The 13,743-nt window shown below is 41.9% G+C and overlaps 1 protein-coding gene across 3 annotated transcripts in view; it reads left to right on the forward strand.

The window, feature by feature from the left end:
• The window catches only part of Nha1 (Na[+]/H[+] hydrogen antiporter 1), a 33,838-nt gene that overhangs the window by 16,273 nt on the left and 3,822 nt on the right, over positions 1-13,743 (forward strand). For 2 of the 3 annotated variants that reach the window (XM_089075672.1, XM_089075670.1), the window contains 3 exons: positions 6,065-6,329; positions 10,226-10,426; positions 13,489-13,653. In XM_089075672.1, coding sequence (XP_088931798.1) covers positions 6,065-6,329; positions 10,226-10,426; positions 13,489-13,653 — 631 coding nt within the window. The remainder of the gene's footprint in view (positions 1-6,064; positions 6,330-10,225; positions 10,427-13,488; positions 13,654-13,743) is intronic. The other variant, XM_089075671.1, reaches the window with a different exon arrangement.

Below are 13,743 nucleotides of genomic sequence, written 5' to 3' on the forward strand. Positions count from 1 at the left end.
ACTCTAGAAATATCTTATCTTACGTTTATGTTAATGCGAAATTAAAATTTCACCGGGGTGCATTTAGCATGGGAAAAATATGGAAATTAGCTTTGGATTTCCCATACACATCGCGCGCGCCTGACCCACTTTTCCTACCCTTGATCGATTTCGCCATTGCGAAATGTCATTATCGAAATTGACAAATCCGTCGTCTCTACGGCGAATCCTCAGAGAGCTTGAAGTTTTCCACGGGCTTATAATTTCTTAATGTGCACGTTTGACATATATATTACTTCGCAAATAATATATTAGCCATTGTTAAATTTCCATCTTACTTAATTTACAACATAGTCGTCGCGCTATGAGTTATCGCTCGAAGCTTGTCGAAATGTCCTTTAAGAAATGATCCATAAAATTTCTCACGTGATAACGAGCGATAAAAGGGCGTTCCGATAAACGATTCCATTAATATGGAGTGATAGTAATTACTGTCATTATTATGTCCATTATCGTCGGTATGGCCACCAAAATTTCTAATTTCCTTCCGTTTCGAAATGGATTACCCGCAATTGTGTCTGAATTTGCTCGATCATCGTCCTTTTGATTGCTCAAATTCGCCGAAATGACCCGAACGGCCTACTAATGACAGCGGCCGCCACGAAGCGCGGCTAGAATCGCTAATGCCGGCGAGCCATGGGAAATGCTATGCCTGACCTTGCTAGGAATTTAATCGACGCGAGGACAGCCCCATCGGTTATTGGCGAACGGGGCGAAATGTCGCCCCTTTGCTAAAAGAATGGTATTCTTTTTATTTTCGGCCTCACGTTTGGTCTTCGCGTTTCCTCGTCGCGAGTCCCTTTTTGCAGAAACCCTAAACTAAATTACCAAATCAGATTAAAATTCAGAACGGTAGCTTGATTGAATTTTTAAGAAAAATCAAACAGCTACTCTTCGTGTAGGTCTTACGAATGAAAATTTCCGGTATAAATTACATTACGCGCGCGGCGCAGTATGTCGTGTTAATTTTCTCGAACGTTAATTATCGAGAAACCGCGCCGAGAAATATATATATATATATATATATAGGGAAATTGTTCGACCGTTCGTTCTGGAATACTGCGCGGAATGTAGCTTATATACAGATTACACTTGAGACCGACGATATTATTCTCTTTTCCGTTAGAATTTATCTCCCTAACTATTTACGAGTGCATAATATTCTCCACGTATTATCGCGTATATGCGTTTGACATTTCGTTACATAATTAACCGGCCTTCTCTTTCGCAACGTTACAAAAGTAAAAGTAATCTGTTAATCTATTTTATTATCGGTACAGACAGATTTATTGACAAGGATCGCACGATAAGGAATTCGCTCTTACATGCGGATGCGGATAATTTTTCAGTGCAACAATCCAAATCCGATTTGTAGACGATGGCCTACACGAAGGAATTAGAAAGTCACGGTCATAAAATCACGCAATCTATGAATTTATTGATTTACCGAACGACGACTTAAAAAAAAAAAAAAAAAAAAAAAAAAAAAAAAAAAAAAAAAAAACGAAGGTGATTTAGCAACTGTCAGCAATACGGCATAAAAATTTCATTCGAAGGCACCGTCGGAGATTGAAACGTTTTATATATGTTTTGAGAAAGCTCGCGACGCGAGCTGTCGGGCCTTTCATAAGTCTGCCGTTAACGATTTCCTCAATAGCTCGTCTGTCACATTTGTTCCACATGACTTCGCATAGCACTGCTCCAATTTTTCGAGCCATTATTCGTCGAAGATAATGCCACCGTGGTTATGTGAAGATTAAATAGTCGGCCACACAGCGGGACGAAACGAGGATATAAAGATCCTTCCGTCCTAAAAATCGTCTCAATCTTGGATAATTAGATAATTATCTTTATTAATTATCTATTATCTTTATTAATTATCTCAGGAGAGGGTTATGTAGATCGGCGAGTCAGTTTCAAAGCGGCCGAGGACGGTGACAGTTTTTTTTCAACAGATCCGTCGACAGGACTCAAGTCACACGAGATAGTCAAACGTAACGCCGGCTTTGGCGTTTAGGAGGTAAAGCACGAGGTCGTGTACGCCTAAGCTAAATGCGAGCTAAATGCGAGCTAAATGCGAGCTAAATGCGAGCAAACATAGGCGTTGTAAGCGATTTGCGTATACACGTACGCTTAGGTGAAGCCACCCTGTATGCGCGCGTAAACATCCCCAAAAGCCCCGGTCCACACCGACTGCAAGACTAATAAAGTGATCAAATCGCGGTCGGGCGTTTATTGACATGTGCGATTTACCGCGTCAGTTATCAGGAAATAATCGAAATGCAATAACTGCGAATCAGGGCAGCGTAAACCGCCGCGCATCCGATGCATTTTTCAGTACAGTCCGAACCAGGTCGAGGTTCCAGCTCAATTCAGCCTCAATTTTCCACTCGTCAGAAACGCTGATATGCAAATTTACGGAATTCCTTTAATCAAAATTCCCCTTCCCCCAATTATCCCATCTGAAAAAAATGGCGCGACGAAACCCGAAAACTTTGTGGGGAAAAAACAAGTAAGAGATATAAGATGACGACCTTAACGTTTGTCGAGCTTTATCTGATTTTCATGGCGTAAAAATAATGGTAAATTTTTTTTCTAATTAGCTAAAACTTTGCCCATCATCTACAGAAATTGAAAAATTTATAATTGAATTAGAATATTATATTAATATAAATTTTTTTAAAAGGTGTCAATTTCGTCATTTTGCTGCCATAAATATAATATAAATAAGATGACTATTAATAGTGGATAAGATAATATAGATTAAAATTAATTTTTTTATAAACTTTTTATATTATTCTATTATAATATCTTATTATAATATCTGATTAACACAATAAACAACATTATAAACAAAAAATGTTATTTATAATAATGTAATATTCACAAAATAAAATCTAGACAAGAATAAAAATCAAAATTACTTATAATTATATAATTTAAAATAAAGCTAGAGGCAAAACAAAAATAATTTTTTATGTAATTTTTGATAAGACATTCATTATCTCACTCATGGTAATGAGGCCTATATTTATCGAATTCATTTAAAAACATATTTGCGACATGAAAAATGGAAAATAATGATACATATTATAGGCACTTTTAAATATCTTTTATGATAGTTCTAGAGAAAGTAAAAATGTAACAATTATTGTAATTGTTATATAATTGTAATTCCTTATGAGGGAATATTACAAAATTACATACAAGCGTACTCAAAATATATTTCTTATTATATTATCTGTTGACATTTTAAAGTCAAATTACAATAGATTATTTATCATTAAAGATTTCTAATAAGTTTGACACCGACTCTTTATCTATTGTTAGCTTAGAAAAATTAACAAATTATCTTATTATATTAAGATAATTTTTCTAATTACATACAAGCGTATTCAAAATATATTTCTTATTATATTATCTATTGACATTTTAAAGTCAAATTACAATAGATTATTTATCATTAAAGATTTTTAATAAGTTTGACACCGACTCTTTATCTATTAGAAAAATAAGATCTATTAGAAAAATAATTAAATAATAATAATCTCTTAGAAAAATTAACAAATTATCTTATCTCCCTTTTCCTATGGTAAAATTATTCATTGTTATGTCATACGTGATAGTTTAATAATAACGGTGTCCTATGATCGATTATGAAAAATTTTTTTTACCATTATTTTCTGTATTTGTCCATGAAAAAACTTTCCGCTCATTCGCGATATCTCGATCTGATAGGCGATTTCTTCATGAATTTTTTTCGTTCTGAAGTGATTCTCACGCTTTCCACGTCATAACAAGATAACAACAAGCGTGAATCTCTCGTAAAAGTCTTTGCAATTTTTAGATTATCACATAATTATAATATAAGGATATATAATTAATATATCAAGATTTTATTATATTAAACTGTTTTATTATTGCGAGCGTTCTCAACGGCTGTGAGACTTTTATCTCTGCAACATTCTTACGAGACCGATGCGATACAGCGTGACGATTCCCTTGTCGCGGAATGTCAATCGTAAATTATGCGGCACGTGATCATCGAGCCGGCTCCGAGGCAAGATCACATTTTTAATCCACGAGGAAAACCAGAGCAGCGATCGCGTGACAGATCGCGAACGAAGAGATCGCCGATCTTGATGTGATCACACAAGGCTTATTATTATTGTGATTCTTCGATGCGCGAATATTTGATTGACGTATTTGCACGACGAGAAAGAAGAACTCATTCGGTCGCGAGATTAGCCGCAATCGTGCGATAATCGTTTTCGCGATAATGGAGAAGCTTGTCAAGTGGAAGCTCCTCCGGAAATCGGGTATGTAACGGTATGCCGGAAGCCTAAAGACTGGGGGATTGAAATTTCCGCGCGTTAATTCGATATTCGGCCAACGTGCCAAACAACCACCGCCGCGCTTTAGCAATTTAAATGAAACGCGCCCAGCGCGGGCATCCGCGCCGCACTAAATTATGTCTATATGATCCAATATTCATTTTCGTATTTACATAATCATGAAGTCATACGGATCGCTCGTATGTTTCATACGCTCGGCCCCGCGCGTTATATCGCACGACAATTAAGCAAACATCGAGATGACCGTTCGCGCGTCGCGGAATGCTGTGCCGCACACCGGTGCGCGGTATTACCGCGTAATTATCCGCGAGCCCTCGGTTATTAGTTTTTTTATCGCCGATGTTATTTATGGCGTCTCGATTATATTTTTATTACCGTCCGCACGTGCGAAAAGTCTCCGCGACTGTTAAAGCGACCGACAAACAGTCGAGAATTAACTCCGAAGTGAACTCTCCCTCCCCCCCTCTCCCCCCCTCCCTCCCTCGTTACCAGAAGAGGAATGAAATTAACATAGAGCGATATTTCTCCATTGTGCTTTAATTAATAATAAAAAAAAAAAAAAAAAAAAAAAAAAAAAAAAAAAAAAAAAAGCCATTCGCTGCCGTGTACCGTGCGCCGCGTTGTGACGCGCGTGAAAGAAGATTTATCCATTCGTAACTGAAATACAGCCGAAAGGTCGCACCGTTTTTCATTTCATTTTGTACATATAACAGCGCAACGTACGTAATAACGATGCCAATCCACCCGCACGCGTATAAATTTTTTTCCTCTCTTGAAATAATTATAATTAAATGCGGCAGTGCGGCATTAAGATCTGCGGCAAAATATTGTTTTTCAGCATACACGCGGAAGCGTATTACACCCGCGGGTGATAATTAATAATATTAATAGAATATCGCGAATAAGAGAGAGAGAGAGAGAGAGGGAGGGAGGGGAGGGGAAGAGGGGGAGAGACGTGCTGCACATTGCGTCGGCGTAAATTCGACGCATTTTCCCGCGATGTCACGCCGCTCGCCCGTGCAGCGACTTCCGTAAACCTTTCTCTCGCCGGGAGAAACTCGTAATAGGATAAGTTTCCCCGGGTGTGCCTTTCCTAAAATGGATTTTCGAAAGTTTTCGGAGAGACAACCGTGGACTTCAACGATCGCCCCCCCCACATCTGAATTTTCATCCGTAAGCCGTAAGCGAACGCAAAGCACCGCGCGAACTTTTGTCACGCCTCCCAGATTTGCGGATGCGAGACGTACATAGAATTGCAGAAAAGGATGCGTCGACCGTTTTCCATCTCACACCCATCTTCCCATCGGCGCCATAAGTTATCGGCGAAAGTAGTCGGTTAACTTCCGTTTCCCCCGTGAATGTGTCACGGTGTCGAAAGGATCCCGAGGAGTACGCGTTGGTCACGACTGCGTATCCATGCATATAGAGCGCATTTTGCTCCTAACTACTTTCACGAAAGGAAAAAGGAGTTTCCCGTTCGTGAGAAAAGCCGAGAGAGAAAAGTTTTTCCCCCTCCCCCCGTCCCCCTAGCTTCCCGAGGCAGATACTATATACTCTCCTTCCTGTGATAATCGAACCGATAGCGCCCGCGCGGCTGCCTGCCAATACTACGAGCACGAGCTGAATAAAGCAGATTATATACTCGCCTCATTGTCCTCTTCTTTACACAGGAAAATCGCCCTGGTTATTATACTTACTAGAGCGGGCTTGGATCTCGACCCGACCGCTCTGAAAAGATTAAGAATCACCGTGCCGAAGCTGGGCCTGATACCGTGGGTGGTGGAGGCCACGGTGGTGGCTGTGATGACGAGATACCTCTTGGATTTGCCCTGGGTGTGGGGCTTCCTCCTCGGATCTGTCATAGCGGCTGTCTCACCGGCCGTCGTGGTACCCTGCCTTTTCAGGCTACGTGCCAAAGGCTACGGAGTCGCCAAGGTAAGACCGCCCTTATTCTCGGCCCCCTTTGTTGAAATATTTGAATATTCACCCCCGTCGCGCGGGATTTCCATTCGTCTTTCATTCGTAAGAACGGATCATAAGTCTCCTGGAACTAATTTTCGTCCGTGCATTAGGTAGGTATAAAATAGATTTATACTAGATCTAGACTTTAAGCGGATGATAAATGGCGGAGTTAACATAATTTTCCCTTGAAGAATAATTGAAATTTACTGGCCGCCCCCGATGATTAACGTTTTCATCGGCGCGCGGCCATTTTTTTTCTTCATAATCTCTCAAATACCAATATGTTTTCGCCGATATATCCGTTCGCAGCGTTGCGAACGATAATTTCGCCGCGATTAAAAAAAAAAATTTATATGCAGAAGTGAAATTGAGAAAAATTGGCGCGCGTTTAGAAAGGTAAATATCAGTCGATGCGCGATGTCACACCGGGGCCAGCCCGGTAATTATCGCGGGTGTCGTTAAATTAATATTTAATCGCAATTGCCTGTATAATTGGATTACATCGCGGCGTTTACGTTTTATATTAATCGAACGGACCGGCAAAGCGAAATGTATATGTAGCAGAGCTTGGGCGCATACGCTCGCTATGCTGACGCGCTTGACATTAGCGTATTAGAGAGGGTTTCCATGTTAATGAACGCAACGCGAGAGAGAGAGAGAGAGAGAGAGAGAGAGAGAGAGAGAGAGAGAGAGAGAGTAATTAAATTTCTTTCGTCCCGTTATGCGCCAGCATAACCGCGTAACCGTGAGAGAACCGTTTATCGTCCGGACCGGATGGTAATATCGTTCTTGCGAAAAACCGATTTCGCGAACTCGCCGCATTTCGCGAATCGCGAATCAGGATTCAGGCTAATTCGCGGCCGTGCGCGAATCCTCGCCGCCGTGACTTTCCTCTCGATTTAGCGATCGCGAGAGCGCGGAGGACATCGAAGGACCGTCGGCGACGTCTCCTCGCGACATCCGAGGGGATCGCGCGAGTTTGCGAGACGCTCGCGTCGCGACGCGGCATGACATCGTAAAGGGATGATATGATATCGAGAAGGAACTCTCTCTCTCTCTCTCTCTCTCTCTCTCTCTCGGCGGCTCTCGCCGACGGAATAAAGACGAAAACGGAGGAAAACGTATCGGACTTAAATAATTCAGTTTGGAAAATGGAGTGGAAGTTGCTCCGTGGAAGCACAAAGACCATTGCGGCACAATGTGATATTCATGAGCCGAAAGATGCAGACGATACTTCTTCATTTCGGCGGAACGTAATGCAACGGCAACCAGAGAGAGAGAGAGAGAGAGAGAGAGAGAGAGAGAGAGAGAGAGAGAAAGAGAGGATGTTCCGCGACGTGATGTTGCAGATCCGCAGGCTCTTGACACTCGTCGTCGGGCCGCGGGATTCTTATCGCGGATGGAAAGGTTCACGAGACGTTGACCGATCGTGGTTGTGCAAGCTCGCGAGCACCTACGAGCATCCTACGAGCAGGCACCCATGAGGGAGAGGGGGGGGGGGGAGGGGGGAGAGGGCGAGCTCGCAATGAGGAAACTCGAACGCTGACCTCCGCCTCCGCCGATCTCCGCCTCCGATCGTGTGCCGCGATCTATTAGATGTCTTCCTCCTCTCTCTCTCTCTCTCTCTCCCTTTTCTCCTTACCTCCCCTCCCCCTTCCGTCCCCTCCCTCGCCCGTGTAAGTAGTCCAACTCCGAGAATCACGATAGTCGGCGAACACTTAAATCCCCGAACGAGCTATCGTGACACCGATAACACCCCGCCCGGGCCCGCCAGGATCGTGCTCGAGTGTCGTCGACCACTCTCAATAGCGCCTCTCGCCTTGTTTTCCCCTCTCTTTCCCTCTTTCCCTCCCGATTCTCTCCAAAGACCGGAGTCTTTGTTTCGTAAGACCTTAAATATCTTGATTTTCTCCGGCGGATAAATTCCAGGTGACCGATAACGTTTACCGGGATCGGTATTCTTTCTTTCTTTAGAAGGATTCTTTTCTGGATGGATTTCGCTTTTCGCGATTTAAACTGTAAATCTTTGATCTCATCCGCGAATTAAATGGATATGGACGTTCGTGTGTTTGCATTCTCATATCTGAAATTGTGCGATACGCGATACTACAATATTTGTTTAACAAACGCACCATTTTCAAGTTGTAATTAAAATGAAGAATATTGAAAATAAACGAATGAATGAAGAATATCGCAAATAAATAGAATTAAATTCTCTGTCTCTCTCTCTCTCTCTCTCTCTCTCTCTCTCTCTCTCTCTCTCTCTCTCTCTCTCTATTTCCATCAATTATTATTCATCCCGTATAAAAGTCGTAAATGTAATGCAAAAATAACGTTCGCGAAATGAAACAATGTATCGAATGTCCTTCCGAAAGTACGTCGTTACAAATAAGAGAGAACGGGAAGTTTTATTCGTTCTAATGAACACCAAGTTAGAAAGAGCTGATTTTTCTTTCCTCTTTGCAGCTTTTCTTTTTTCGTTACCCTCCGGCATCGCTCTATCGCCCGTCTTACTTCCGGAAAAGATTTTTCTTTTTAGTTCTATCTGTACGTTCGTGCAGGCGTTTCTTAATCACTTTGAAGTCGCTCGAAATCTGTTCGTTCCACAAGTGTGGCGATAAAAAAATTCTCATTAACGGACTGCATGTAAACCAAATCCCGTATCGAGCTGAATACCTTTGAAAACGCTTTTTTTTTTTCCTCGTTTTCTCTCTTTTACCGTAGTTGTTTCACCAAAGTATATCTGCATTGTAAATGTAATGTTATCTGAAAGTCCGCAGTGAATAATATGCCGTAACAAGCTAAGCGCTAAGTTCTAAATACGTTTGCATTATTATTAACAAATCGATAAATAGTCGATTTGTGGCTCTCTCTCTCTCTCTCTCTCTCTCTTTTCCTCTCTCTTTCTCTCTATACGTTGTGCATAATATAATCTGTCATCAAACAATATTACATTAATATTACCCGATATCGGAATCCGATGTCGTTCTCCCGTTTACAGGCGCGATTATCGCCAACACGCTCGTCGCTTTCTGTTTCAATAACGTAAATTAAAATAAAATTTTAATAAATCGTGCACACACGCACGAGATGACAATTTTTCAAAAATACATTCTGAACACACATTCATTACCGAACACAATAGACTACGACCACGAATTTGCTTGGAACGATGTGAAAGTATCGGACTCTGAGCGAAATTTGAGCAAAAGCGATTGAACTTAGGAGATGCTTTTCGTTAAAAGACAGATTAACAGCTAAATTCACAGTCTGATACTAAATTTTTGCATCACTCTTGAGCAAGTTTATAGCCTTGGTTTTTGTTTTGATCGCGCGTTGTGAGAATTTCAGAACCGTTTTGTGTTCAGTTGCTGCGTTCATCTCAAGATGTATGGATGCTGTATGACATATTACTTTATTGTTAGCGCGAATTATCCCGTACTCTTGCGTATGTTTTTTTCTGCTTTTAATGTGAACTGACGTGATGTGAGCGACGATCATTCGGTGACTATTTTTTTCGCTTTTATTTAACGGAAAAGATGACAGAGACAAGTGTACTGTCACAATAATAATTATTATTCAACGATTTCATCCAGTTGATTGACGTGGTGATATGATATCATTAATTCTTGTGTGATTGAGCTCATCGAATGGACACAGTGTTATATTTATACTTTCTTGTACCACCTGAAGATGACCCAAACGCGAGTCGAAACGTTTGGAGTTTTTGTAATAAAAAGTGTTAATTGCGCACCGTTTACAGCGCTGATTCTTATTATATAGTGTGTTAAAAAACACTCTAAGAATCGCTCTTGTTAACATGACAATTTTTCTTTTTGAATTTGGACGAGCCTGCGATGTGCTTCCAGGGCATTCCGACGCTGATCATTGCAGTGGCCGGGATCGACGATGCAGCATCCGTGGCGGTTTACGGCATCATGAAGAGCGTCATGTTTTCTCAGGATGCGTTGTGGTACCAGATCCTTCAGGGGCCCATCGCGATTATCGGCGGTCTGGGATTCGGCATCATGTGGGGTTGGTTGGCCAAGTACGTGCCGGAAAAGGGCGATGTAAGTATCCCCCCCCTTTTTCTCTCTCTCTCTCTCTCTCTCTCTCTCTCGCCGCCATAAACTGCATCAAGAATCACGCGATTTGCGAGTGCACGTTTTTCCGCAAACCGCGGCTGTGTTGATACGGGATTTTTTACGGGAGGGTGAAAAAAAAAAAGAAATTACTCGTCATACGGTGGCGGCGTGGAATTTGCGCGATGCGCAGATGCGTTTTGAATGCCGTCTTTAAATTGCAACCCTATAGCCACCGTTTGCAAATTATGTACGGCCGCGGCGCGGAAAAAGCGTGCGCTCCTCTCCGGGAGGAAGCGGATTAAAGTTTGGAATATATGTGACACAGCACGTGTATGTGTGTGTGTGTGTGTGTGTGTGTATATTTCTTCTACCAGTTTCGAATAGTTCTTTCGAACTGTTCATTTTCCTAAAAGACATTCACGTGCAAACGATACAAACGATACGCTACTCTAATAATAACAATAATAATAATAATAATAATAATAATAATAATAATAATATTCAAACTTTCGAAATGTCTCGAAAATGGGGGCGGTTCTCTCTTCACTTTGTCGCGCTTTGTCGCCAAGACAAATCCCGCTCGAGAGATTAGCGTACCTCACCGTACCTAATCGTTACGTACATATGGGTCTTCTGATTGCTCGAGATCGCCAATCGACTGTTAGCCGAGAGCGCGAGATGAAGGAGATAGAGGGTAGCGGCGGAAATAGGGTCAACCGGCGGGATGTCGTTCACCCCGTCACGCCGCGCCGCGCTACTGAATCTCACCCCCTCCCCTCCCCGCTCGCGCTCGCGCTCGCGCTAGATTTCGCGCTGCACACCGCGAACTCGCATACTCGCGGGGGATACACGGGGCACACGCGCGCAAATCCAAATAAATCCACTATCACCGGGATAAATCCACTTATGCGGCTATCCGTGTTTGGCCGTAAAAGAAAATCCTGTAAACACCTTTATGAATTGTATACCGGAGATCGCGCGGGAGAGATCGCGCCGGAGATCACCGGAGGTTGCCGCCGAGGATCTTTCGGCGGCGGAAACGTTTACATTTTTCCTCGCGCGCCGACGGATTCAAGTGGATTTAATCGTGCACGAAATTATCAGAGATTTTCCCGCGGAAAATCCCGAAGTTTGCCTTATGAAAAAAACGAGGACACTTTTACGGACGTCATCCCTCTTCGGACTATTTTTCCGTATCGCGTGGCATTTACCTTTCTGAATCCCCCCACCCCCCACCCCACCCCCCCTCTCCTTCTGAAGTTATTTGAGACCGTTTTGAGATCCCCATTTAGAGATTCATATTTAATGTAGAAGTCGATAGGTAATTTATAATTAGCATAAGCGTCTTGCGTATATAGATCCACTTTCGATGGATTGCACGCGAGGCATCCCCAAAGTTGAAATCGATTCTTGTTTAGAAAATAGACGACGTGACTGAAATAACGATATACCTTTTCGGAAACGGAGCGTCGCTTGTTTGTTAAAGTGATATTGAAGAGACGAGCGAATCCCAACGAGAGTATCACACATGCACATTTGTGCACTTCTAAACGTATGTAGACACATACAAACATTAACGCATCTATCTAAATGAATAAATTTTCGTGTAATATATTTTCGTGTAATAATATTTTTTGCAACACATTAGGTATTTAAGAACTAATTTCTAAGAACTCAACATTATTTCTCTATGTAATTTATTAGTTTTGTACGGAGGTTTTGTTACAGACTACGAAATTTTTATATAAAACAAATATTGACAGTTCTGGACGCTTAAATATTAAAGTAGTAAATGGTAAAAGAGATCTAGATTAAAAAAATTTGTCTCATTCTTGATACAAATTTTTTGTATCAAAAAATTGCACGATAGGTATTAATGCATAAACTTTAATTGTGGAAAAAAGGACTTTCAAATCTAAAAATATTACATAAAACAGTTCCAATACGAAAAATACCGCTACTCTGTCGAGATAGTACAGACGAGTTTAATCTATTTCTATCAATATAGATTAACTTTAATCTCGGTTTAAATTTACCTTTATTTACCTTTTTTCTAATTTTTCGCATTAGAAAAGGAAGAAAGGCAAGATGAGCCGAGATTAAAGTTAATTTACATCGATAGAAATGGGCGTTAACGATACAATTATTCACCGATGAGAACTTAAAAATTCTCGCTTGAGCAGGAATCGAATTGATACCGTCGATTTTCCGACGAAACTGGCGTTTCCTTCGATCGATCGCGAATGATTTGAAATTCAATTCAATTCGACCGGAGAGCCCCGGGAGGCCTTTGGATCGTCGATTTAAATGAAATGAATCGAATTAAATGTTGGTGCGCGCGGATTTGATCAAGGAGTCGACGAGTACTCTCGGCTACTATTCATCTAAGTATCTACGTATCTAAAGTATCGCTCACATGAGGATTAACGTCGTTGCACTGCGGCGGTGGTTGCGGTATTCTTAGCTCACTGTAACCTGATTTAACCCGATTTCGGATAAACTTAAACTGTGTAGAGGCACGCGCCGGGTCGGGGAAGAGCCGAAGGTATTTTTAGAGAAATGCTCTCGAAGTTGCCGGTTTTGTTCGCAAATGCTATTTATATCTTATCGCTTACTCCCGCCCGAGTTTGCATTACTCGGGGCCGAACTCTCTCTCTCTCTCTCTCTCTCTCCCCTTATCAACTCTTGGAATAGAGTCCTTGGGAATATCGCAAAGCATTTCAACATCGATTTAATTTTCAATGTCCATTATTTTAATGGGATTCTGGTTATAATAAGAGGCTTGTCACGGGAGAATGCGAAAAGTTCTTAATAACCGGCTGTTTGAACATTCAAAGCGTATTACAAGCTTATATTTCCCTCGACGTTGTTACGTCGTAAGTACCCTCATTTACCCTCGTACATCCATATATCCTGTACATGTATCGAAGAGAGGAGTCATATTTCAAAAGTTATCCTTCATAATGAAATCAATAAATCACCTCGGTAATCATGACGCGGCGCTTTCTATTAGATCCTAACGCTTCGTTTATGTGCTAATGTTGCAGCCCTTCCTGGTGCCTCTAAGAGTGCTGATGTTGCTCGGGGGTGGGTTGCTGGCGATATTCGGCAGCGAGGCAATCGAGCTCGGTGGCGCCGGGCCGCTCGCGGTCGTGGCCGCAGCCTTCGTCAGCTGCTACTTTTGGCAGCAAGAGGGCTGGGAGGTGGACGACGTAAGTACAGATTTATTAATTTACACCTCATAAAAAACTTGCGTGCGTACGAGCGTGCTAATCCGACGGATAGGTCGCCGATAGGAGGAA

The sequence above is a fragment of the Pogonomyrmex barbatus genome, unplaced genomic scaffold (genome assembly GCF_055798465.1).
Source record: "Pogonomyrmex barbatus isolate J1 unplaced genomic scaffold, ASM5579846v1 scaffold19, whole genome shotgun sequence".
Lineage (NCBI taxonomy): Eukaryota > Metazoa > Arthropoda > Insecta > Hymenoptera > Formicidae > Pogonomyrmex > Pogonomyrmex barbatus.